At 39.9% G+C, this 23,639-nt stretch overlaps 3 protein-coding genes across 3 annotated transcripts in view; 2 read left to right on the top strand and 1 right to left on the bottom strand.

The window, feature by feature from the left end:
- The window catches only part of pcnt (pericentrin), a gene marked incomplete at its 5' end in the record, with an annotated part of 36,035 nt that extends 23,926 nt beyond the window's left edge, over nt 1–12,109 (top strand). Inside the window, 21 exons of the mRNA XM_079261623.1 lie at nt 49–285; nt 371–544; nt 799–951; nt 1,172–1,351; nt 1,424–2,449; nt 3,400–3,570; nt 3,670–3,856; nt 4,038–4,372; nt 4,466–4,568; nt 5,086–5,258; nt 5,340–5,618; nt 5,864–6,015; nt 7,309–7,438; nt 7,623–8,414; nt 8,519–8,707; nt 8,831–9,046; nt 9,225–9,451; nt 9,602–9,678; nt 9,775–9,919; nt 10,005–10,132; nt 11,982–12,109. Coding sequence (XP_079117749.1) covers nt 49–285; nt 371–544; nt 799–951; nt 1,172–1,351; nt 1,424–2,449; nt 3,400–3,570; nt 3,670–3,856; nt 4,038–4,372; nt 4,466–4,568; nt 5,086–5,258; nt 5,340–5,618; nt 5,864–6,015; nt 7,309–7,438; nt 7,623–8,414; nt 8,519–8,707; nt 8,831–9,046; nt 9,225–9,451; nt 9,602–9,678; nt 9,775–9,919; nt 10,005–10,132; nt 11,982–12,013 — 5,106 coding nt within the window. The 3' untranslated portion in view covers nt 12,014–12,109. The remainder of the gene's footprint in view (nt 1–48; nt 286–370; nt 545–798; nt 952–1,171; nt 1,352–1,423; nt 2,450–3,399; nt 3,571–3,669; nt 3,857–4,037; nt 4,373–4,465; nt 4,569–5,085; nt 5,259–5,339; nt 5,619–5,863; nt 6,016–7,308; nt 7,439–7,622; nt 8,415–8,518; nt 8,708–8,830; nt 9,047–9,224; nt 9,452–9,601; nt 9,679–9,774; nt 9,920–10,004; nt 10,133–11,981) is intronic.
- Nucleotides 12,110–12,944: 835 nt separating this feature from the next.
- On the top strand, nt 12,945–19,147 carry senp2 (SUMO specific peptidase 2). Its single transcript, XM_079262290.1, has 17 exons — nt 12,945–13,233; nt 13,584–13,645; nt 13,741–13,853; nt 14,103–14,169; nt 14,253–14,334; nt 14,472–14,646; nt 14,875–14,981; nt 16,321–16,400; nt 16,614–16,662; nt 16,744–16,816; nt 16,908–17,036; nt 17,124–17,255; nt 17,807–18,031; nt 18,161–18,240; nt 18,326–18,410; nt 18,490–18,585; nt 18,718–19,147. Exons 1-17 carry the CDS (start codon nt 13,055–13,057, stop codon nt 18,778–18,780), a joined length of 1,797 nt encoding a protein of 598 aa, XP_079118416.1. The 5' UTR covers nt 12,945–13,054; the 3' UTR covers nt 18,781–19,147.
- Nucleotides 19,148–20,910: 1,763 nt separating this feature from the next.
- znf593 (zinc finger protein 593) lies at nt 20,911–22,155 on the bottom strand. The gene is made up of 4 exons (XM_079262579.1): nt 22,121–22,155; nt 21,672–21,879; nt 21,343–21,405; nt 20,911–21,264 (listed from the first exon to the last, which is right to left on the bottom strand). Exons 2-4 carry the CDS (start codon nt 21,869–21,871, stop codon nt 21,138–21,140), a joined length of 390 nt encoding a protein of 129 aa, XP_079118705.1. The 5' UTR covers nt 21,872–21,879; nt 22,121–22,155; the 3' UTR covers nt 20,911–21,137.
- Nucleotides 22,156–23,639: the final 1,484 nt, after the last annotated feature.

The following is a 23,639-nucleotide window of genomic DNA, read 5'->3' as shown; positions in this document are numbered from 1 at the left end:
ACTCAGAAAAACATGTCACTCAGAGTGGTGTTTACTCTCTCTTTGCAGTTAGAGAGTCTTCAAGATGTTATCAAAGACAAAACGGAGGACCACAGCTCTTTACTTGCAGCCCATCAGCAAGCCCAGCGTGACCTTGCCGAGCGCAATGAAGAGATAGACAAGCTCGCCGGGCGAATCAGGGAGTTGGAACAAGCGCTGCTAAACAGTGCTGAGAGTGTTCGAACTGTCAGTCAAATGGAACAAGAACTGCACAGAGCGAAACTGCGAGAACAGGAGCTCACACAAGTAAGAACAACATGAAAACTTTCAGCTTGGTCATTTTGACAGTGTGGACACTCAGTTTATCACCGATGCTTTCCTCCTGCGTCAGGATAAGCTCGCTCTGGAGCAGCAGCAGATTTCCAGCATGCTTCAAATCTCAGCTCTGCAGTCAAAACTAGATGAGACAAGGCATTGCTACCATGACAACACACGTGACCCCACTCAAGAGCTTAGAGATGCTTTGGATGCTGCTCAACAGAATCTACGTAGCAAAGAGCAAGAGGTCTGTCAGATTTAATGTAAAGCTGGTTTAGGGATGATTTTAGGCTGAAAAAAACGGTGGAAGTTGACTCCCACATCAGAATAAAGTGCCACCTTTTGGTACAAACATGAATTTCATTTCATATCTGTAATCTAGTACTACTTCTCAAAGGATCCATTTTTATTGTATTTTAAAAAATACCATATGTTACAATTAAAACTTTTTTTTAATAATTAGTTAAATTTGTTTTTAATGGGCTCTATTCTTTCTTTTAGGCGGAAGTCTTGCTTGGCCAATTGGAAACTGTACAAAGAGACTTTAGCCTCAAAGAAGTTGAACTGAAACATCTCACTCTTCAGCTGGAATTACTGTCCGATAAGAACACGGCTCATGTTCATGAGCTCCAAGAGCAGATCTTGTTCCTCACAGTGAGAGCTACTTTGTTTTTTACATTATATATGTGTATATTGTCCTGTTCAGGACTGCTTTATTGTATTTGATCCAAACCTTTAGTTTTCTGTACTAACTTATCGTATTTGATAATTGCGCATTGCCCTGAAAAGCGGGACTAAAATACAGTGTTCACTATAATTTAGTGTTGGAGAATTACGTGATTAAGTCCTAAGTAAATGATAACTTTGGCTCTAGGAGAAAGTGTCTGCCCTCACCATACTCAATGAGGAGAAAGAAGAACTCAGTCATGTGAAGGAAACAGAGGAAGAGAGCCTTCCCTCAGCCCTTCTTCAGGAGAAGAACCAGGAGATTGACCACCTCAACTGTGAGATCCAAAGAATGGAACAGGAGCTGGAGAATGCCAGACACAATGAGGTTGGTTTTAAGCATCCAGTGAAAGTTTCTGTCCACATAGTTGGGTCTATAGTAAAATGCTTGCTAAAACAGGTCCTGGAGGCGGAGCTTGAGGAGCTACGCTCTCAGGTTGAACATCTTCAGTCAGAAATCGCAAGAGTGCGACACGACAAACAGGAAGAAGAGGAGCGCCTTCATGAGGTTATCAGCACTCTTCAAGCAGAGCTGGCTACCTTGGGCCCCAACTTGCATGAAGTCAGTGACTCACAGGATGGTGACAGTATTAATCCTTCACCTGCTCCCAGCCCTGAACCTCAGCAGTATACCGTCCACGAACATGATCGGAGGGAAGGGCCAAATAGTCTGAAGCACGAGCTCAACTTGAGTCATTCTGCTGCTTCACGTTCCCTTCGATCTCGTCTCAAGACCCTTCAAAATCAGCTTGAGACTGCTGTGGCAGAGAAAGAAGGGCTGGAGCGAATACTGCTCACCCAAGAGGAAGAGTACAGAGCACAGGGGGCAGAATTTGGAAAGAGGCTTAAAGATGAGAGGGGAAAATCAGACGAATACCAACGTCTCCTCTTGCTGAAGGAAACTGAGCTGGAAGATGCCAAAGCCCAAGTAGAGCAGGAGAGGGAGAAGAGGAAACTGTCGGAGGAAGAGAGGGACAGTTTGATTATTCAAGCTGAAGAGGCTCGCACCCTACGTGAAGAGAAAACCCACCTTAACTCTGTGGTTTTCAGATTGCAAAAGGATGATCAGGAGAGGGAGAAGGAGATCGAGACTCTCAAAGCAAAGGAGCAGGAGATGAAAATGGAGATGGAAGTCATGCGAGAAACTAGTCTCACTCTTGAGAGGCAAGTTCAGGAGATGCGAGCAGAAGTGGTGGACATGGAAGAACTGGTTGCTGAGGAAAGGGCAAAAATTAAAATGCTTGAAACTGTGAAAGGGGAGCTTTCTGCTGAGCGTGAAGCACTGAGGCGGAGAGAGGGGCGGCTCCAGCAGGAAATTGAAAGGCTGAAACAAGAGGTGACTTCAATGAAAGCCCTTATCCAGGATCTGACAGATAAGCTAAAGGAAAGAGAAACCAATCAAGAGGAGACTCAAATGGAAGTTCTGGTAAGAGTCTCCATTTACCTTCTTCTAAGTGTGCGAAAATTCGTCCTCACTGTGATCTAGCACTCAAACAGGCTATTTCCAGTAAATATATGTATATTCATTAATCTCAGGGCATAAAATGGGTGGATAAAATGGGCCAGAGAATTATCTATTCATTTGTTTTTTAAAATGAATTAACTAAATTGTAAAGAGACTTTTCGAACACCCTGTATAGGGAAATTGTTTATTAAAATTTACTGTGAATTTGCTTTAAAAAATTTCAAGTTTAGACAAAAAATGGTATTGGTGCTCTTCTCTTTCTTCGTTTGCTAGCATACAGCTATGCTAATATCCACAAGCAACACCACATCTGCTTTCAGTTAGGGGCGCTGCTCTTGTGACGTCTTTGAACGCTGAGCCTGCAGGAACTAACTCGCACAGAGGAAGTTGCAATTTACAGTTATGAAGGAGAAGAAAACCTAGCTTCACAGAAGCTTCGCTAGCTCTTGGATTTTTTAGCTCTTTTGCATTGTTGTCATTCACCTTTTTAGGCAAAGCAGGATGTGGTAAGAAGCAGAAGTGGTCTTTGGAGGGGAAAAAAGCATTTTATGGGTTGGTTCAGTCATGTCTGAATTTAGCAGAGCTTTGTTTTGTGTTAATGTGTCATGCAAGTGTTTGACAAACTTATCCACTTTGGGTTATGCATGTATGGTATCTTTTTTGGTGTGATGGGCAAAAAAATGCACAAGTTTCATATATAAGCACTGTGTACTGCATGCTGTGTGGTACTAATTAGTACTTGTTAAAGTGGAACATGCTATGTTACGAGCTAAAAGGCTCAACGCTGGTCATACAGATCTCATTTACTGCCAGCTTTGGAGAAAATGGAAGAATAAAAAAAGATTAATGCTTGCATTAATTTACTGTTGTGGTCTATGTAATTTATTTTGCATGTTTATTTTTCTTCTCAGACCCATGCAGATGTCACTCTTGCTAAGGCAGATGCTGCCTTGAGACAAAGGGAGGCTGAGTTTGCCAGGCTGAAGGCAGAACACCAAGCGCTGACAGCAGAGCTAAATGCAGTGAAACAAGGGCTGAGTAGCAGCACGGAAAGAGCTGAAAAACTTCAGGAGGAAGGACAGGTGGATATATGAGAGCAGAGCACAAAATATTAGATTGAACATTTGTAACTGAATTAGTTTGTCCTGAGCCTTACAGCTGAACTTCTTCCTGTCTTTCAGACCAAAGACCGTGCCCTTGTTGATCTGGAAACTGACAACCAGCGACTGAAGACAGAACTCCAGCACCTTCAGGAGGACCTGGCTGTACAGGAAGAGGAGCTAGCCCAACAGCAAAAAGAACTAGACCAACTCCAACAACAGTGTCACCAACAGGACACACTTATTCACCAGGAATACCCACAGAAGGGTAAACACAAAACTCATTTTTACTCAAAAGATATGTTGTAATAGCATAATGTACAATACAATGTAGTGACTTGTTTGAAATGTATAGCTTCACCTTTTTCATTTGGGACATTTGATGCTTATTTAATTTGATATGGTTCAAATGAAAGATTAAAATCCATTTTCAAACATTACATCTGCAGATGGTTCTTTCAGAACCTTTGAGGATGTTCTGACCGTCTCTCATGAGGAAGCCTCTCTCAGCTCTCCGGAGGTTTTAAGGAGACTTGAACGCTCTGAGGACCGAATCCGAGAACATTTTCACACCTCAGTTCTCGATTCACGGCTGTCTGAGCTCAGCAATCTGAACATCACAGGCCCGGATCTCCCGCAGATCAAAACCTCTCCCAGGGTTGTAATGGAGCCTCCATGCTCCAGAACCATCACCCCAGATCCCGTCACACGCAGTACCCACACACCAGGCTCTTTATCAGTCTCTGACAACTTTTCCGTCCTTGATTCACTGGACACTGACAAAGTATGTAGTCTAAACAGTTCTTGCATGTATAATTTTCTGAGCTTCTCTTAGAAGCATTTAGTGGTTTTTAAACATTTGTGTGATGCCTTTTAGGTGCATGAGTTGGAAGGACTTGACCTGACAGCACCTCCATCTCCACTCGGCTCCACCTCTTCCATGTCAGCACAAGAATGGGCCAGTGATGGATATGGAAGTAGTAAGTATTTCACCAGATGGCTATAAGAATGTGACGAATGTTTGGACTGGCAGGTTTTGGTATATTTTATTGATTTGCACGAAGGGAACTTATGTAACTTAGAACTTGGAGTTTATTGAATGAAATCCCTTTTAATCCTGCAGGTTCTATCTATCAGCAACTATGTATGACTATTGTGTTGTGTCCCATGTGGTATAATAATATTCTCAAAAAATGTCTATTTTTTTTAAAAGCTCATGTAGCACTCAGCATTTACTGTTTTAGTTCTTTCAAGATTCGGCGGGAATATGCAATAAGTAAAACTATTTTGTGAAGACGTTGGGTATTGTCCTTATGCTGAATGAATTAGTTTTTTCAGAGGTAGAAATGTTATGGAGAGCAGGCTGATGTATGTGAGATCATTTGAACTGAAATGCAGCGTCTGTGTCAACCACCTACCGGTGCTACACACTACATTTTGTTTTGTTTACATACAACAATTAAAGACTTGACTCTGTGCTCTCTCCTTGTGCTTCAGATGTGAGTTCAGAACTGGGTGCCAGACTGAGAGTAGAGCTTGAACAGACTGAAAGGCTGGATGCTCAATTTGTTGAATATCTCCGCTGCAGAGGAATGAACCCCACAGCTAACACAGACAGTGCTGCAGGCAGTATGAGCTACAGCGATGATTTGCTGTCACCTGAACTTCAAGTAAGGTTTTGCAAGTATTAAATTGTCATTTGGAAATGAAATGTTGCCAAAGCTTTTCTTTAATCTACTTTGTTCTCACAGGGTCTGTTGAAAAAGGTTTATCACGAAAGTTGCAGAATTCTTACTTTGAGCCAGCGCCGTGCCACTCCTTCAATTCAACCAAATGTTTCAGACCTACAAGCTTTCTCATTGAGTCAGAGGCAGCATTACTCTGAAGATGGCTCTACTCCACTGGATCACAGAGATAACTCAACGCTATCAAACCCTCCCATGAGCTGGCAGCAGGAAAAGAGAGCACTGCAAGAGACTGTGATTGCTCTCAGAGAGCTCCTCTGTCGAATGGCACAAAGACGCACAGAAGTGAGTTAGAAGTAAAGACACAAGATGAGTAGAAGCCTGGTTTAAATAAAGATTAAATAAAATAAAAGTTTAAAAAGGCATGTTTCTTTCAAATATTTATCTTAAATGTATATTTTATAGCAATTTTATTTTTTAGTTAATTAAAACATTAATTCCATGTGGATTTAAGATGACAAACAGGTGACGTCCGTATATCAGTAATTCGTATTACTCTGTTGTTCTGATTATATTTTTGTTTCTTTCAGACTGATTACACTGATGATAGCTGGCACAGAGCTCAACTCCAGGCTGAACAGGTTGAATCTCAACTGAGAGAGGAACTGGAGGAGAGCAGGAAACAGCTGAAATGTGCCCAGGATACTCTGCAAGATCAAAAAAACAAAATATTGTCACTTAGGTACAGTACATGTTTTATAAACCAGCACTCATCTTTAGCAGAATTGAAATTATGTAAAGACTATATTGATTATTTTTTACATTACTAAGAATTTATGGAATCTGGTTTTGCTTATTGTTTTGCTTTAGATGATGTTTGTGGATCTGTAGTACCATCTGTAATAACAAACTCCTATTAACAGCATCCGAAAGTAAATAGTCTACTTCAGTAATCTGTCCCTCGCTTCCGATAAGATCTCATAATATTTACATCAGGGTGTAGAGGTCAGTTTTTGTGAACCTGGAAAGTTATTACAAACCTGTTATTGCTGTGAGGTGTACTTTAGAAAAGTTTTTTTTTTTTTTTTTATTGCAAGCTAGTTCCAGAAGTCTTGGCTTACTCTTTCTTGAATCATTGGTGCAGTTCTTTTAACTATGTGTAGGTTTTGATTGTTAAAGGGGTCCTATTATGATATTTCAAGTTTTCTGAGCTTTCTACAGTGTTACAGTCTTGAATCCTCATCAGACATGTGAACGGCACTGTTTTTTATCACCTAAACGCATGTTTGAATTTGAGTTTGAGTTCCAGCACTCTCTCTCTCGCTGTTCGGTTTCCATGGCGACGAAAAACGCATCGTTTTAGAGAGTTTTTTCTACTTGGAAATCCTTGTGACGTCCCGGGGGATAAGGTTCGGTGATTGGTTACCTTCTACTGGTTAACAAGGGCATGTACAAATACATCAGGCGGGTGGAAAACGTCGGATAAAGTTGTTTCGAACGATGGTTGGTGAGTTTACCAAAGAGAGACATCCTGCTGCATTCGTTGCTGTGGGTTGCTGTTTTCCACTTTGTTTTCAGGGTCTGATTCAGGTTCCAACATGTAGGGCTGTATGCTATGTGTTGAGATTGTATTTTGTTTTTTTTTATTGAGTTCATATGAACCTAATCCTTCTGTTTATGAGATGTTACAATGACGGCGAAAGCAGTTGCGGTGCGCGCTCCTGATGTAGTGCAGTGGCGGGAGGCGGGGCTTAATGTGGAAGAGTCTCAATCCACTCGTTTTGCCCACAGGCTGATCTGACAGCCTACGGAGAGGGTCGGTCTGAAGTAAATAAAGCGATTTGTGACAATAACTTGACCAATCCCAGCCCTTCTGGTCTCAGAAATAAAAATAAATTAGCCTGAAATGCACATAATAGTTCCACTTTAAACTTTATTTTCTGTTATCTGAGTTGGTTTTGGACAAGTTTAATTTAAAAAGCAGAGTTCAGAGTGGTGCAAACTCAAGTTGGCATGTTACTCTTCCTTTCATCAGACTGACTATTGAAGAGGGGGAGGAAGCTCTGAGGAAGGAACAGTTCAGAGTCCAGGAGCTTCGTCAAGAACTGGAGCAGGAGAGCGCTCTTAGTCTCTGTAAAGACAGACAAGAAGAGGAAAGGAAAGAGGTAAGACTAGAACCGATGCATATAATGTCGTATATGATTTTTGGAAGGGCAGTAAAACAGGAAAAAAGGCTCTTTTATTGTCAAGCCAACAATATGGTTCCAGCATTTTTCCATGGTACATGAACAGTGTTTGAACATTTCTCTTTACATCCTGAGAGATAAACCACTTTGTTTTCATTTCCAGGCTCTGCAAATATCTTCTGAAAAGCATAGATCTGAAGTAGTGTCTCTAAAGAGTCAGTTGGAGCAGGAGAGGGTGACCTGCAGCAATCTGAAACGTGAACTTCAGATCGAACAGTCCCGTAGCTTGCTGCTGGAGAAACGTCTAGAAGAGACGCAGAAGTTGCTGGAAGATGAGCGCCAAAGTTCTGCCTATCAACAAGACCTCAACCTGCAGGAAAAAACTCGCATTGAGCGCCTTCTGAACGAAGCGGAGTCCCGCCTAGCAGAAACTCACTCTAAGCTCGCAGATTCTCACAGGAAGCTTGATGAAGAGAGAGACCATTGGTCCAGGCAAGTAGATGAGCTCAGCCAAAGACATGAGACGGATGCATCCAGAGACAGAAAGTTCATCTCAGATTTGCGCTCCCAGCTGGAGCAGGAGCGAAGGCAGGGAGAGGAGCTGGCAGCTTTAACGGACAAACTAAGGGCTGAACTACTGCAGAGCAGGAGGAAATGGGAAGAAGAGGATCGAACAAGGTGGGAGGAGCTTCAGAGAGAGCAGGAGGCCGCCACCAGAAACAGAGTTTTAATGAAGACTTTGAAGGAGCAAGAACAAGAAATCAGCTGTGCGTTGGAGGCGGAGCGAGAACGGACCAGACGGCAAGGGTTGGAACTGGCAGAGCTGAAAGAAAAGCTACGACTACTGAAGGACAGAGAGAGGGACAGAGAGGAGCAGTGGGAGAGGGAGAGGATAAAGGGGAGGCAGGAGCAGATGGAAAGACAAAGGAGGCACGAGAGGACTAATAACAAACTGGTAAGTCTTCAGTAGTCTGGGATCATCTCTGGTATACTTATTGTTTTTGCTAGTTATACTTAAATGATGGATGCACACATGCAAATAAACATTGATTCCTTTAGCTGGAGTTGGAGTTGCTACGGAAACAGGACCAGCAGCGCATGCAGGAGTTGCAGCGCACTTTGGCAGAGCTGGAGAGAGATGAGAGAGAGATGGCTGCACAGAGGCTACTTGGACAAACCTCAGGACAGCAACACAAAGCGGCACCTCCACAGAATTCCCACATGACCTCCCACACTGATGGAGGCCAGGTAAGTATCTCACAATGGCACCAGCCAAAGTCGTGGCAATCTTTTTAAGTATGTGCTTCTTTTTTTTTTTTTTTTCTGTTTTGTCCAATATTAATCATAAAATACATATTGTTTTTCCTATAGATGCCGTCAACCTCGTCATCCAACCAGTTGGAGACATTGCTGAGAGAGAACTCTGAGTTAACAGAGCGTGTGGCATCACTGAGTCAGGAGAGGGCCACCTACAAACATAGACTCACCTGCCTGGAGAGACAGCTGCGGCGCTCAGAGAATGAGCTCGCCAGCGTCACTGCAGAGACTGAAAATCGACCCATCAGCGATGGGTCCAACAACAGCAGGGTGAGCGAGGGGAGCATGTGCTTATACTTTCACATATGCATATAATTACTGTGCTCTAACTGGACTTTACAGTTAGCATTGCAATGCAACATATGGCCAGTGTCAATAAGCAAACTTTAAATGAAGTAATTTAATAAACCGATTAAATGCAGTGACACACTTTCTTACTGTTTTGCAGCTACAACGTTATTATGAACGCTATCTGCGAGCTGAGAGCTTCAGGAAAGCTTTGGTGTACCAAAAGCGTTACCTGCTGCTACTGCTAGGAGGATTTCGGGAGTGTGAACAGGCCACTTTGTGTCTTATTGCTCAGATGGGAGCACGACCCTCACCCCCTCTCTCATCCCAGCCCAGACCTCTTGGTCGGTTTAGGGCTGTGGTTCAAGTAGTTGTAGCAGTCTCAAGGTAAGAAATAAATTTGATTATTTGTTAGCAATCTCATCCTTATTGAATAAAAATTACTTCAAACTTGACTTTTTTCTTGTTTTCTTTTTCTTTTCTTTCCTTTTTTTTCTTTTTTTCTTTTTTTCTTTTTTTTTAAATAAATGTTTTCAGAATGAGGTTCCTTACCAGGAAATGGCAGAGAGCTGTCAGAAAAATATCATCTGGAACTGTTAATGGGCATGCTCAAGGTCAGCTTGAGAACATTTCAAAACATAATTTAGTTGTTTATAAATATCAGTGAGTTTTATTGATTTTTTTTTCTTTTCTTGTCATCCTGTGTGTAGAAGCACTGAAAACAGAGGCTTTATGGCAGAGGAAGCCAAGGTCAAATTCGGACACTTCTCGTACCAGAGACGGCAACGCCGTCCCGAGAGACAACGTGTCTGCTCTCATTCCACCCAGCAAATCACCTTTCAGGTTGCACAACAGGTATGGCTCCTATTTAAGTGACCTTTTTTTTTTTTTTTTTTTTTAAAATGCAGGTCTTCATCCTTTAATAATTTATCTCTCTCAGATCATATTCCAGTACTACCATGGCCTCGGTACATTCAGGTGGAACGTCTCAAGATCCTGAACGATCCCTGATTGAATACATCCATCATCTAGAGAAAGTCCAGCAGCGGTTGGTGGGCGCCAGGCCAGGTGAATTAAGAATGATAAGAAGAGCTGAAGAATTTTAGGGCAAAGGCCTGGAGGGATCTTTCAAAAGCTTTCAGAAACTTGGTGTGCACAGGGTGCAATGGGTAATTCAAGCGTCACTAATGGTTTTGGCACAGTCACATCCTGTTGTTTCGTTTGTTGCACTGGGCTCCACGGCAGACTGAGCAGTAGCAGGTCCAGATAGAAATTACTATGGTGATTGTATCTAAACACTTACAACCTTTTTTTTTTTTTTTTTTTTTTTTTTTTTTAAATTTATTGTCCGATTCAGGCTCCACATTCATAATCTGTCATAAAGTCTTCATTTACTCTTTTTTTTTCATTCATCTATACACGTAATTTTGTTTCCATTCCAAAAAATACAAGTTTAATCTAAACCAAATTATTATAAAATAGTTTGATTATTTTTGTCATGTGGGGCCTGAAACTTACAGGACATGTGTAGAAACCATACGGCCTATGGTAGAAACATGTTAAGATTCCACAAAACTTGTGCTTTATTATCTGTCAACATAGTGAGAGAGACTCATTTAGCCCTGCCCCATAAAGAGGAAAAGAGGATTCAGTCAGCATGTTCCCCTTGTATGATTGGTTATCGGCAGCGCTGGCTGCAGGAGAATAGGACGTGGCTGTACCTGAGCTGCTTGTCGCCTCTATACCTGTATGGTCCAGGTGAGTGTGAGTGTAACATACTCACCCCACCAAAATAAGCAGCAAAACGCACATCTTAGGATTGAATCGTTAGATGTCGGAGCACAGTATTTACAGAGTAATAACACTCTGGTCCTATACATATATGTGCAGGTTGCAGGTACTCTTAGCTGCTAATTCAAGGTTATTCTCTGCAAATTGTGAAACTGGTTGTGCTTGTCATGTCTTGTTGAATTTTGTTTTTAGTTTTTATTTAGCCTTTATTTAACCAGGTAAAACCAGTTGAGAACAACTTCTCATTTTCTCATTTACAATGATGATGGCAAATGAGAGTTGTGTGTCACAACTTACCAGCATGATATTAACATGCACTGCAAGGATTTACTTTTTTGTTTTTTTACACTGTATGTGGGAAGCTAACAGAGACTAGGCTTTAATCAGTGTTGTTTTTAGAAAATCTTTTGGCATTACTTTGTCTATTCAAATATGTAGCCAAACTGCTAAAAAAATGTCATAAATCCCACTTACACTTTTTTTGGGGTAAATAAATTTTAATATTAGTATTAATGATACAACTGTCAGGGATAATACATATGTTTGTGTGTATGAAATTGTGAAAAAAAATTGTTAACACATACATACATACATATATCAATATATAAATATAATATCAATGACTGACTTGAGGCACCATCTAATGAGCTCTGAAATTTCCGTTTGTACACATTCTGTTTATTTTTTCTAAAGTTTAAAGCCCATATTGACTTTATATCTGAATCACAATGAACGTCTTACAAAGGGTGTCTACAGTTTTATTTATTAATTTTCTAATGGGCAGTTAACCATCACTAACACATGCCTAGACCAAGGGTCTTGTATAGAACTAAATATCTAACTAATAGAACTGAATATTATGAATTATATCTAAATACTATAACTGAATAGTTTTTACTGTTCAGCACACTTGCATTCACACAAATTGTCCATACATAAAGGCTGATAATGCCCTTTGGAAAGCATGTCAGAATCAGACTTGATATTGAGCTGTAAAAGTAAATATTTCTACAAAGAAATTATAAACCTTAGGCTGAAAACTAAATCATGTCATGGTAATGTCTGAAGTTTTGCGATTATCTTTACTAACCCAAACCATTTTTGGTTTATCTGTTTGTTTTCTTAGGTTCATCTACCTTCCAGCCCGACCAAAAGTAGTCCAACAACTGAAACACTGGATTTTGCTTTTCAGCATATTGATCCAGAACTAAAAATGCCTTACTCTCTTGAAGGAAAAATCCAGAAATACCACACTTGTTATACTTCAAATTCTGTTTTTGTGTGCATTTTTGTTACATTCTATAAATTATTTTTGAGTGTTTTTCTATTGTAATTTTTGTTTAGTATTTTGAAAAGTCATGTTTAAGATGCTGCAAGAATAATTGTCATTATTTTAAATAGTGCTATTTTTTCACAAATGTTTATATTTTGAATGTAAATGAGGCTGAAGTTCATTTCACAATGTCTAGATGTGCACTCGTTTGACATTGGAAGTCTGTAAAACTAGTGAGTGCAGCGTTGCGTAAAAATGACTTGTATGTGTTTTTTATATAATCTGTTTTATGAAAATTAAAGATTTTACACAATTACAAGCTAGAGATTTGGTTTATTCTAATTTTGCTCCATAGAGCATAAATAAATTGATCATGTTTGCGTGTCATTAGACACTTTATATTCCAATGGTGAGACAAGTGGGGTTGCACTGTAAAACTTAATGACAAGGTAAAACACAAACGATTAAAGTATTTTAAGCAATCATATTTGGATTAGTGTTGTGTTGGTGTAATTTTAACATGCAATAGCTGTAGATTTCCCTAAGATCGAGTTAACTTTGGCATTATGCTGAATATTTAAGCAGGACAGCGTCTACCAATGAGAGTCTAAGCTGGTCCTGGTTTAGAGGTTTGTTGGTTTATTCATTCTAACTACGCCGCGTGTGCCCTGGCGTTCATCTTCGGTTCCTTTTCTGTTGCATTTCTAAACACCGCCCCCCCCTCTTGCCACTGACGTACAAAAAAAAACAGTTGCACCTCGTACAACGTTACGGAATGACGCACGTAGCTTTTCAGCACAGTTATGCTAAGCTAAAGATACAGTAGGCGTTGTGTGTCGTAGATCGTCGTTTGTCATTCTGCGCGCGTAGAAATCGTCCTGGCCCGTGCGGAAGACCTCGTTACATTCTTCTCGTATTTGTCTGGGATGTATGGATGGATAGTTGACGGAATTTCGTCGCTGTTTGAGCCCATAACGGGGCAAAACTCCACCGAGTGGCCCGGGAAAAGAAATAGTGGCGAAGCGGAACTCTCGCGACCTGGCTTGAAAACACCAGCACAGTGGCAGGAGAGCCACGGTAGACCAGCTAAACGGAACTACAAGAGGTATGTAGATGACTGCTCCGTAATTAATAAACCTGTTAATAGTTAAATTAGCAAGTGCCCGTGATTATTTAAAGAACGCCAACGCTCTGGCTGAAGGAAATCTATGGAGCTAACTAACCTAGCTGATATGTAAACAATCATAACAAGGATGCCTGTGTGCTGTTGTTTCTAAACCAACATTTCCATCCATCTGTGATACATGTACCATAAACTCTTTTTCCGAGCTCCAACAGTAAACGCAACTTTTTCCACACAAAAGTACTCAGAAATAATTCACATTTAAAACGATCTACTGAATGTATTAATACAAAATTCTCAAATGTAACCCATCTTATTTTCATGTGTTACAGTGTGCATGTTTCAGATGGTGCTTGGCAGAACGACCAGGTAGAGGTGAAAAGGCGTAAGAGAGGTATGTTGAAGATTAAACAAAATGTTATTTGGGTTAATTCCAAGATTTTTGGATTTGTATCAGTGATTGTTGACCATCATTGCCTCATCTTTCAGATGTAGTGATCAGCTTTGTGAAGAAAACTCTGTCAGGGGTAGCAGGTCTACTGAGGTTGCGGAAACCTCTGACAACTAGGCGTGAAAATCCAAGGCAGGATAAAGAAACACAGGTTAGTGTCCTGTCCATTTCATTTAGTCACAACATTTGAGGAAGTGTGTGTAAAGTATAATGTTGCACTGACAACATTTGAAGTTCTCATTTTTGTTGCTTACAAATGTGCAGTTGATACACATTTTGAGTTGAAGTGTAAACTTCAATATCTAAGATAAAAAACAAATACATCTAATGATACTTGGTCTATGCATTACATTCAATTACCCTGTTTTTTAATCCCCTCGCACGCTTCCTGTTGATCCAGCCTGTAACTCTAATGGGAATAGATGAGCTCCACACATCATGGCTAAGCAGCTCTGAGTGGAGAATGGGTAAGGAAGGACACATACTACTGTAGAACAAAAGGGATTGTAACATTGAGTATTTTGTGATGCATTTTGTTCCTTTCACACAGACAAACCAATAAATGGATTAAATGAAAGGAGTGGGAAGAATCCCTTTCAGAGTTCCTTACCCCCTTTAATGAGGAAATACAGGCAAGTAATCTGGAATTTGAAATTGATTTGATTTGAAATTTGAAAACTGATTCTTGCTGGCACAGTTTATTCATTAACAGATAAGTAACACTGTATAGCCCTCCATTTGCTAATGTATTTGTCTTCTTTTTATACAGTGGGGCAGCATTCAATGCAGGGCTCCCAGACAGAGCGAATGACAGGGAAAGGAGAGGCTCCCTCCAGCTGCTGCCTTCACGACCTGCTGTCAGGATGGGAACTGCTAATCCTGATCCCACATGCAATGGCTTTGGACACAACCGCTGTTACAAGCCCAGTCTTACTGTGGAGGAGGTAAATATGGATTGTTACTCTCCAAAGCGCTCTTAAAACTCTATAACCCAAAAAAGAAAAGAAAAAAAAGTATTGATTAACAGTTTATTTTTGTAATGCTTTTGATTTGTATGAAGGTCTCAAACCAAAAGTAATGGGCTTATTTTGTATCTAGTAGTTGTATGAAGTAGGAATCCTTCTCATTATAATACCAGAACTGATCCAGTTATGTTTTATTTCTACATGTAGACCATAAAGCAGAACAATAAGGAGCATTACCGGCGTTTGTTGGAGATAATGACGGAAAAATACAGCAAAAGCCAACCACTACCTTTTAACCAAACAAAACCACAAGAGTAAGTATTTTCTGTTTATTTATTCATCCATCCATCTGTTTACACTGACTCATTTACCCCAGTGTCAAGAGATGCAGAGTGTTATTTAGTCAGACTGATTAATGATGGTTCAGATGATTGAGGGGATTCCACAGCAAAATGCTTTATTTATGGGCAACAAGAGAGAAGAAAGTAGTTTTATTGGCCTGGATGGCTGTGGTGTTAAGAACATTTGGAGGTTTACCAAAAATAACATATTTGAGGGGTTTGGTATAGATTTATGGCCAATATATCTGAGATTGCATGGAAGAATTGTTACCAAACTTCAAACAATTTGGTGCATGACCAGAACATATGAGTAAGTTTTCACCGCGTCTGTGAGCCAACCAACCAACCAACCAATGTGCTGCATCATTTGGACCGAAATTTGGAGTGCTGCAATGTCAACAGGGTTGCAAGCATAAGCTGTCAAAGAGAAAGGCAAAAAGCTACATTCTAGTGCCAGCAGTAATACTGAAGAGACGCATTCATTTTTGCACCAAGTTGGGATGAGTCAAACCTTGAAAGGATCTTATGTATCATTATGTGTATTAGCCACCCAGTAGTCGCCAATTAGGTGAGGAAGTCCCAGACCGCCAGTTGATCTGTATCTACAGAGCAGCGTCTGACTTGTCCATGGATATTAAGACGTAGACTGAGACTTCATTTAAGGTCACAGTGGAGAAATGAACTTGTTACAGCAGCTTTTAGTGTGGAATAAAGTGTTGGAAGCAACAGAAAAAAATTAACATGCATCACAAAAAGCCCGGATGAATAAAAAATCATCTCATTTAAATTTATAAAAATGAATTTGGGGGAATAAACATTGGGAGGCCTTTGAAAATATAAAAATATTTAGGTTCTTTGTTTATATTAATAAACTGAACCCTACCTGCTAGCGACAACGGTGCAAAACTCCATTTTTGTAAACATGCCTAAACTGTTGCTGTTAGTGGAACAAAGTTCTGATCTTCAAGATTCAAAGCTTAGTCGTGCACTGTAAGAAACATGTTTATTGCTCAGTAGTTCAGGAGCCTGATAGCAGTGAGGTAAAAGGTGTTCTTAAATCTGGTGGTCCTGCATTCACACACTTCTGCACCTCTGGCCTGACGGTAGGAGTGTGATAAGTCCATGTTGGATGTCGGGGTGGTCTTTGATGGAGGCAGCTCAAAGACCGCACCGTTCTAGCATTGTTTGCGAGTTTTGCCATCTCATTCATGGAGAATATGAAAAAGAAATGTATCCAGATACATTTAATAATACACCTTTTGGAAAGAGGCGGATTAGTTTTGCTTAGTTTTTTTTTCTCTTTTGCTCTCAGTGAGGTGCAGTCACAGGTTCGTAAAACTGCTGCTTCAGGAAAAACCTTTGAATCAGTGTCCAGGAAGGTGGGATGCACAGGTAGGAAGCTTGAATAGATGTTTTCAAAAGAACACAGAAATTCTGTTCCTGTTAAAGTTATATTTTATTATATTTTTCATAATTAAAATTCTCTTCGCATATGTCAGATTTCTAAATTGTTGCACATTAAGAACCTGTTTGCTCTAATATCTACAGTACTCACAACTTGTTTGGACAGTTATTTTTAATAAGTATCAAATAACTTCTCCACAGCTGCACCAAATGTGTTTACATACAGAAATACATCTACAACTACGGACAGGTCGGTATAAAATCATTTTATGCGCACATTTTATTTATAATCAATCATTATTTTAGTAACTTCTACTTACTTCATAACCAGGTGGGGTGGCTTGATGTTTAGTAAATCATTCAGCGGAGCCTTGGAAGACACACAGCCTGTTAGATGTACAAAGGTAGGGATTTCTTTGTTTCTTCTGAGGTATTAAATGTTAACTTTAGGTGGTAATGTGTGTATCCTGTGAGTGATGTTGGACTGTGTTGCAGCATAAACAAGCTGGAGAGATGGATCTTTCTACAGAAGTAGCTACTCGTCTCAGTCTAGTGGATAGAGATACTCCTGCTGCATATACACATACAAGGCTCAGTGATGAGGACTTGCCAAGGCTGACCAAGGTGAGTAAATAATGTAGTGTTATTGTTTTGAAGAAGGCACAGATACACTTTTAGGTAACTAGATGCATTGCTTGTTTGTGTGTGTAGGAGATGGCAGCAGAGGTGAGTGCAGCTCTGGCACAGAGTGATCCTAACCTCGTTTTAAGTGCAGCTTTCAAACTTCGCATCACACAACGAGACCTTGCCACTCTACAGGAAGGCGGCTGGCTCAATGATGAGGTGAGATGTGATGAGGGTGTTTTCGTGGATATACATGATTTAGATTTGTTTTGTTTCACTACTATGATAATCTCTTTGCATAATACATTTCTATAAGATTGATTATTCCATAATAGTAGATGTGAATGTTTAATGATACTGATGAGAGGGAAATGAAACTGGAGCTGCAAGTCATGATGTCATTCAGGTTCTGCTGTTGTATGCCATTTGTTTTCTCAGTGAATACTGCAGAGTTTTACTTCCAAAAACTCTTTGAGTCTGCTGAATATTCCTGGCAGCATTGGTTCATTGTCCCCGACAGGAATGTTGGCGCTTTGTGGGAACAAAGTTTTTTTGCATAATACATTTTCCATAATTAGCATTGCAAAACGTGGTTCATAAAGATGTGAACAGTCCTGTTGGGTTGCTCTCACTTTGCTGTTTTTATTTTACTATTTAGTCTGTGACCATGTTAAAAGTAAATTCTACCGACTTTGCAATAAATCTGTAAAAAATTTAGTTTCATTGTATCATATGGATGTTTTGTAATTGTTCCTATGTCTCTCACAAAGGTCATGAACTTCTACTTTTCCCTTATCATGGAACGGTCCTCTGGAGATGGAGGACAATTAAAAATCTACTCCTTCAGCACCTTCTTTTTCCCAAAGCTGCGGGGTGGAGGAGGTGGGCAAGTTGGAGGACATGCTGCTGTGAAGCGCTGGACAAAGGCTGTCGACCTCTTCCTCTTTGACCTCATTCTTGTCCCTCTGCATCTTGGTGTCCACTGGGCACTTGCTGTAAGTCAGGCTTATGGTGGTTATAAAGTTAACCAATAGCTTAAAACGAAAACAGCCAGGAGAGTGGGGCATACATACGGAGCTCATAGGACCTGCAAACTTTCATCACTTTTGCTCCTTTCTTTTCAGGTGATAGATTTTAGGTCAAAGACAGTAAAATCATACGACTCAATGGGCCAGAGACACGATGACATCTGTAGTCTGTTACTGTGAGTACATAATTTTCTCTTATGCTCCAGTGTGCACAGCTTCATTGTTGTTCATACTATAAATCCTCTCATTGTAATATCCCAGACTCTACCTTAAAGAGGAGCACAAAACAAAAAAAGGCAAGGAGTTTGACTGTGCTAAATGGACAGTTGGAAGCTTGAAGACTGGAGTAAGTCAAACTAATGAATAAAACAACATTTGTCTTTTTTTTTAAATGAAAGATTAATGACATTTTATTCTGTAAATAGGAAATTCCTCAGCAGAAAAATGGGAGCGACTGCGGCGTTTTTGCCTGTAAATATGCTGACTATATTGCAAAAGAAAGGCCTCTAACCTTTAAACAGGTGCATACAACATATTTACATAAATCACCTCGTGGAAGTGTATTGTAAACAGAGTACCATCATTTAAAAAGTGGAAAATAATTTGCAGAAAAATAACATGTACTGTTTTTTGTGTGTTTGTTTTTTTTTTAGTGCCACATGCCATTCTTCAGGAAAGTAATGATGTGGGAAATCCTCAATCAGAAACTGCTATAGGAGGTGTTTTCAGTAGGAGCAACACTGAATACATGGATATCTCACAAATAATTTATGGGCCAAAGACAAGGACTTTACTAACTGGAAGTTAACCCAGAGCTGGAGAAATTAAACACTATTAATGATAAGTTATGTGTCCTTGTTGTAGGGGACATGTTCACGATTTGTAATCTCTGAGTTGTATTTGGAGACATTATTGGACTTTTGCGTGTGGGTGTGTGTGTTTGTACTCGTAGGAAGAGTCAAAAATGGTATTTTATTAACTGTATTAAGCGCCTGATCTGATGTGTGATTGTATTGCCATCTCCTCCCAGCAGTGTGCTGCTCTTCTATTTTAACAGCAATGCAAAAAGCAAATTTTACAATAAATGTGCACAAAAAAAAAAAAAAAAAAATTGGATCTCTGTTTGGTATCTTCATTGAATTGTGATTTGTGCAAATTTTAATCTACTTTTGCTCTCTCTCCCACATGTTGATTTTCTTGTCAACAGCAAAGAGGTAACATTTTCTGGGAAAACTTTCTCAACTATGCTTAAAAAAAAAAACAAACAAAAAAAAAAAAACAAATCTTGAGAAAACTCAAAATTTCAAGTTAAAAGTTTAGGCAACGTAACTGAAGTTTTCTCAAGCTTTCTCACTAGCACTTCTGTGCACTTTGTGCATATAGGGAGTTTTTTTTTTTCCAAAATACAGCTGCAGCTTTTATTGTGGAGTTTAATAAATGGCTAAAAAAATGTTTTTATGTCTCAAGTGAGGAAAACGGTAGTACATCTGCTACACAAGGTTCACTTTGATTGAAGTTGAGCTTTAGCAAGCCAAGACTCGTTTGAATTAAAGATGGCCACCACCGAAATATTAATGATATGCACCACTTTGCTTACATGCTTAAAGGATCAAAGATCCCTGAAGAAAACCAAGTCTTTTCTGCTTTCCTTATATACTTAGTTTTGCACTCACAGGCCAATCTGTATCTCTCACACCTGTATTTGAGACTTTTCTCACCAATATGTGCCTATGTCTTATGCGTTTACAAACTATGTGGTTGGGAAGCGTAAAGTGCAATACCTCCCACTTAGTAATCAGACTGACCCAATACAGCACATGGGTCAGAATGAAAAGGAAATAACTTAAGGCTTTAAGTTCACATAACTTAAGTTTCAGGCTTGCTTGGAGGTAAGAAATAGATTTCCTACCATTCAAAGACTCAAAAGGTGGAGATTTCTAAGCAGTCTAAAGAAATAAATTCATGGGCTCCTGTCGGTATAGTGGTGTGATACTTTAACCTAATTGTCCCATGTTTTCTGAAGCAACCCTAACCAATTTGCTCTAGAGGTGATGGTGGTGTTGTAAAAGGGATCTGCTGTCAGGGCTATTCCACTCAGTCCCACAAGGGCTGCAGGTTTTCAACATATCCCTGCAACAACACACCTGAGTCAAATTAATGAGTCACTGTGCAGAACGTTATTGGCTGATATTGACTTAATTTGGGTCAGATGTGTTCAAGCAGGGATACATTGGAAACCTGTAGGGCTGCAGCCATCGTGGGACCAAATTGAGCATCACTGTCCTACATAATTCACACAAGGACATTGTCAGGACTGTGCCACATGATCAGGCTTTTACACAATATGCTTTTAAAGAGATAAAGGCCACTTGAGAGATGAAAAATTCATCAACCTTCCTAACTGCTTGTTCCAATTATTGATCGCAGGGAAGCTGGTGCCTATTCCAGCAATCATTGGGCAAGAGGCAGGGTACACGCTGAGGGGGTCACCAGTCCATCATAGAGAGACAAACGACTATTCACACTCACTCCAAAGGACAAATTAGAATCCCAATTAACCTAGCATGCATGTCTTTGGACAGTGGGAGGAAGCTGGATCACACTGAGAGAACCCATGCATTCACACAAACTCCACACAGTAAGGCCACAAAATGATACAAGAAGTTTGGTCCATCTGCAGACAATCGTTCTCTCTCATATTATTATGGAAGACATTTTTTTTTCCTTTGTGCTGTCATGTTGGTGGACAGATGAACAGTAGTCACAAAAAAAATGGCATTCAGCAGCCAGTGAACTCCAAGTAAAACAATCTCATTTATAATATATTGCCCTCTAAAATGAAGCCATTTTACCACTTTATTGTCATTTCACACATTAATTTATAAGGGTGGACAAATTATATATATTCTCCCTGATCCAGGGTGATGAAACTCACGGCTGGTTGAAGAACAAGCATTTGTCACAAAGAAAGCATTTAGAGATGCATCGGGAATCGTGATGACACAAGCACGATGTATTGTGTTAATACTTCTATTACTGAGGTAATCAGTCCATGTGTTTAAGCTGGTGGTTCTTAATCCATGTCTTCCTCCAGAGGCTGCGTTTTCACTTCAACAGTTTTTGGGGGTATGTAGGATCCCATACCCGCTGCTCTCTCTGCCTCTGCCTGGGTGTAAGGCTCTTCCCTGAGCTGTTTTAACCTGGATGGTGGGAAAACAGGCAAGTTGTGAGTCTCTGGATAGATGTCCACATAAGATATATATGAACCAATTTCTTACCGTTTCTTGTGCACTTTAGTTTTAAAGTGCTCTTTCAAGGCTCTCATGTCCACAAAATATCTCCTGAAAGACATTTAAAAAAAACAAAAGAAAAAAAACATGGTTATTAAGATGAGAAAACTTGTTTAATACAGTGGGGATCACAAAAGCCTCATTAAAATCTAAATGCAAAAAAGTCTCATAACTGTCGTTATTCCCAGACTTCATCACATTTGTAGAATCATTGTAGCTTATTTTCTGTTTCTGTGATGTGATTGTAGAGTCAGGAAAATGCAGCATTATATTTGAAGATGACCTCTTGAAGAAGTTAAAAGAAAGAGACGACCTACGCGCAGTGTAAGCAGTAGTGTTGCGCACATCCAGTCACGTCGTAGTCCACCTCCTGATGGAGTAGTTTGGCTGCTGTCTCTGGCTTCATGTCCGAGTGGATCTGGTCCAAGTCTTTGGTCCTGCGCTTTGTCTTCCATGTCTTTGAGATGTTTTTCTTCTTGTCACTGTTGTGGTTTCTGACTTGTTTGGATTTCCCCATAGTGGACACTGCAGAACATGACAATGTTGTTCGTAAAGAAGTATTAGAAGAGCATTTTCTCCAGCTTGCCACCGGACCACCAAAGCTGCATATTACTGCGATTTAAAAATGCTCTACAGACTGTTCAAGGTGTACTCTGAGGCTCTGATATGAGGTTTTTCCTTAACAGATAAACAATCAGGTACCCAGCTATTCCAATTAGTAATAAAGCAGATTGAACTTTAAAATATCGTGGAGCGAGATGCTTACCTTCCACATGTGCTGCAAAAGGAAGTTAAATGTATTTCCGGGTCAAGAGGGTGATGAAGTACTTTCATTTACCTCTAGGTGTCGCCAAATGCTATTTAAAAAGCTAAAAGGCTGCATATTATATTAAATATTAACATTTAAACAACTTCTCTGCAAACGCTGACGTAAAAAAAGCATTTTTGTCAGCTTTGTCTGTTTCTCCACCACTGTGAATTGTAAGTCAAGATATTTAGGCATGTTTGTGATATGATACAAAACAAAAAAGTAAAACAACTGTTCAAACTGGCTGCACGGTGGCGTAGTGGTTAGCACTGTGGCCTCACAGCAAGAAGGTCGCTGGTTCAATCCTTGGCTGGTTTGGTCAGTGGCCTTTCTGTGTGGAGTTTGCATGTTCTCCCTGTGTATGCGTGGGTTCTCTCCGGGTACTCCGGCTTCCTCCCACCATCCAAAGACATGCATGATAGGTTAATTGGTCACTCTAAATTGCCCCTAGGAGTGAGTGTGAGCATGAGTGTGGTTGTTCATCTCTCTGTGTGTGGCCCTGCGATGGACTGGCGAGCTGTCCAGGGTGTACCCTGCCTGTCACCCAAAGCTGGCTGGGATAGGCTCCAGCTTCTGAATTGGAATAAGCAGTTCGGAAAATGAATGAATGAACTGTTCAAACTACAAAGTGTGTTCAGGGACAGGCTTCTTCAGGTCCGCTGTAAAACTGAAAGATACAGAAGATCATTCATGTCTTAGCCAGCAGCCTCCAGAACAAGACCTCCTCAAGTTAATTTTATACTACAATATTGAATTTCCCTTTGGGGATTAATAGAGTATTTTTCATGAATTTCATTTTCATTATGGGGAAAGAATAACTTATTTTGCGTATGTCTACTTTCGGTAAGGAAACCAGTAAGGTTAGTTTCACGTTGCCTTCTTGTGACTGTGTGGATTGAAAATTAAACAACCTGCTACACATATTTTGGCCCCTCATCTGCCACAGAGGAGCAATATGCATGCTTGTTCATGTGTATTTCTGTGTTTGTTTCTGTTTAGCATTTGCCAGACTTTGTAGTATTTATTAAAACCTATTGTTTCATCTCTTTGTTTTCTTTTCAGATTGTTTGTCTTTGTAAAGGATGCATTTAATATTGTTTTTTATGTATATTCTTTCCCTACAAGTTTTTTTTTTTTTTTTTTTTTTTTTTTTTTTGTTCTATTTGTCACATACAGGAATTGTAGGATATTTCATACCCTATATTTTGGATATTTGACTTACTTCATTAAATAAATTGCATATAAAGAATTGTTTTGGGTTTTTTTTTTTGGCCTTATTACATCTCTATGGAACTATTATGCGTAACATTTAAGTCATTCTGACTTCCGTATTGCCATATAACAACTTTAATGTTTATTAAATGTCTCGACGGCAGTACGAGTAAGTTGTTTCTACAGCATATTTTACTGGCAGCTGATCTTGTTAGGCCCCATGGCCTTCAGCCTAAGGTCGAAGGCATGTTCTCTGATTTATGTA

The sequence above is a fragment of the Telmatherina bonti genome (assembly GCF_933228915.1).
Source record: "Telmatherina bonti genome assembly, chromosome: 22".
NCBI classification, from domain to species: Eukaryota; Metazoa; Chordata; class Actinopteri; order Atheriniformes; family Telmatherinidae; genus Telmatherina; species Telmatherina bonti.
The sequence above is the reverse complement of the archived record's forward strand: the minus strand, read 5'-3'. Positions and strand labels throughout refer to the sequence as shown.

Coding starts and splice junctions, on each gene's coding strand:
- senp2 (XM_079262290.1), top strand. CDS start 13,055: ATGTATGGATGGATAGTTGACGGAATTTCGTCGCTGTTTGAGCCCATA. Junction 17,037..17,123: donor ACTTGCCAAGGCTGACCAAG/GTGAGTAAATAA, acceptor TTGTGTGTGTAG/GAGATGGCAGCAGAGGTGAG. Junction 18,241..18,325: donor GACATCTGTAGTCTGTTACT/GTGAGTACATAA, acceptor GTAATATCCCAG/ACTCTACCTTAAAGAGGAGC.
- znf593 (XM_079262579.1), bottom strand. CDS start 21,871: ATGGGGAAATCCAAACAAGTCAGAAACCACAACAGTGACAAGAAGAAA. Junction 21,406..21,671: donor CACTACTGCTTACACTGCGC/GTAGGTCGTCTC, acceptor AATGTCTTTCAG/GAGATATTTTGTGGACATGA. Junction 21,265..21,342: donor ACTAAAGTGCACAAGAAACG/GTAAGAAATTGG, acceptor CCCACCATCCAG/GTTAAAACAGCTCAGGGAAG.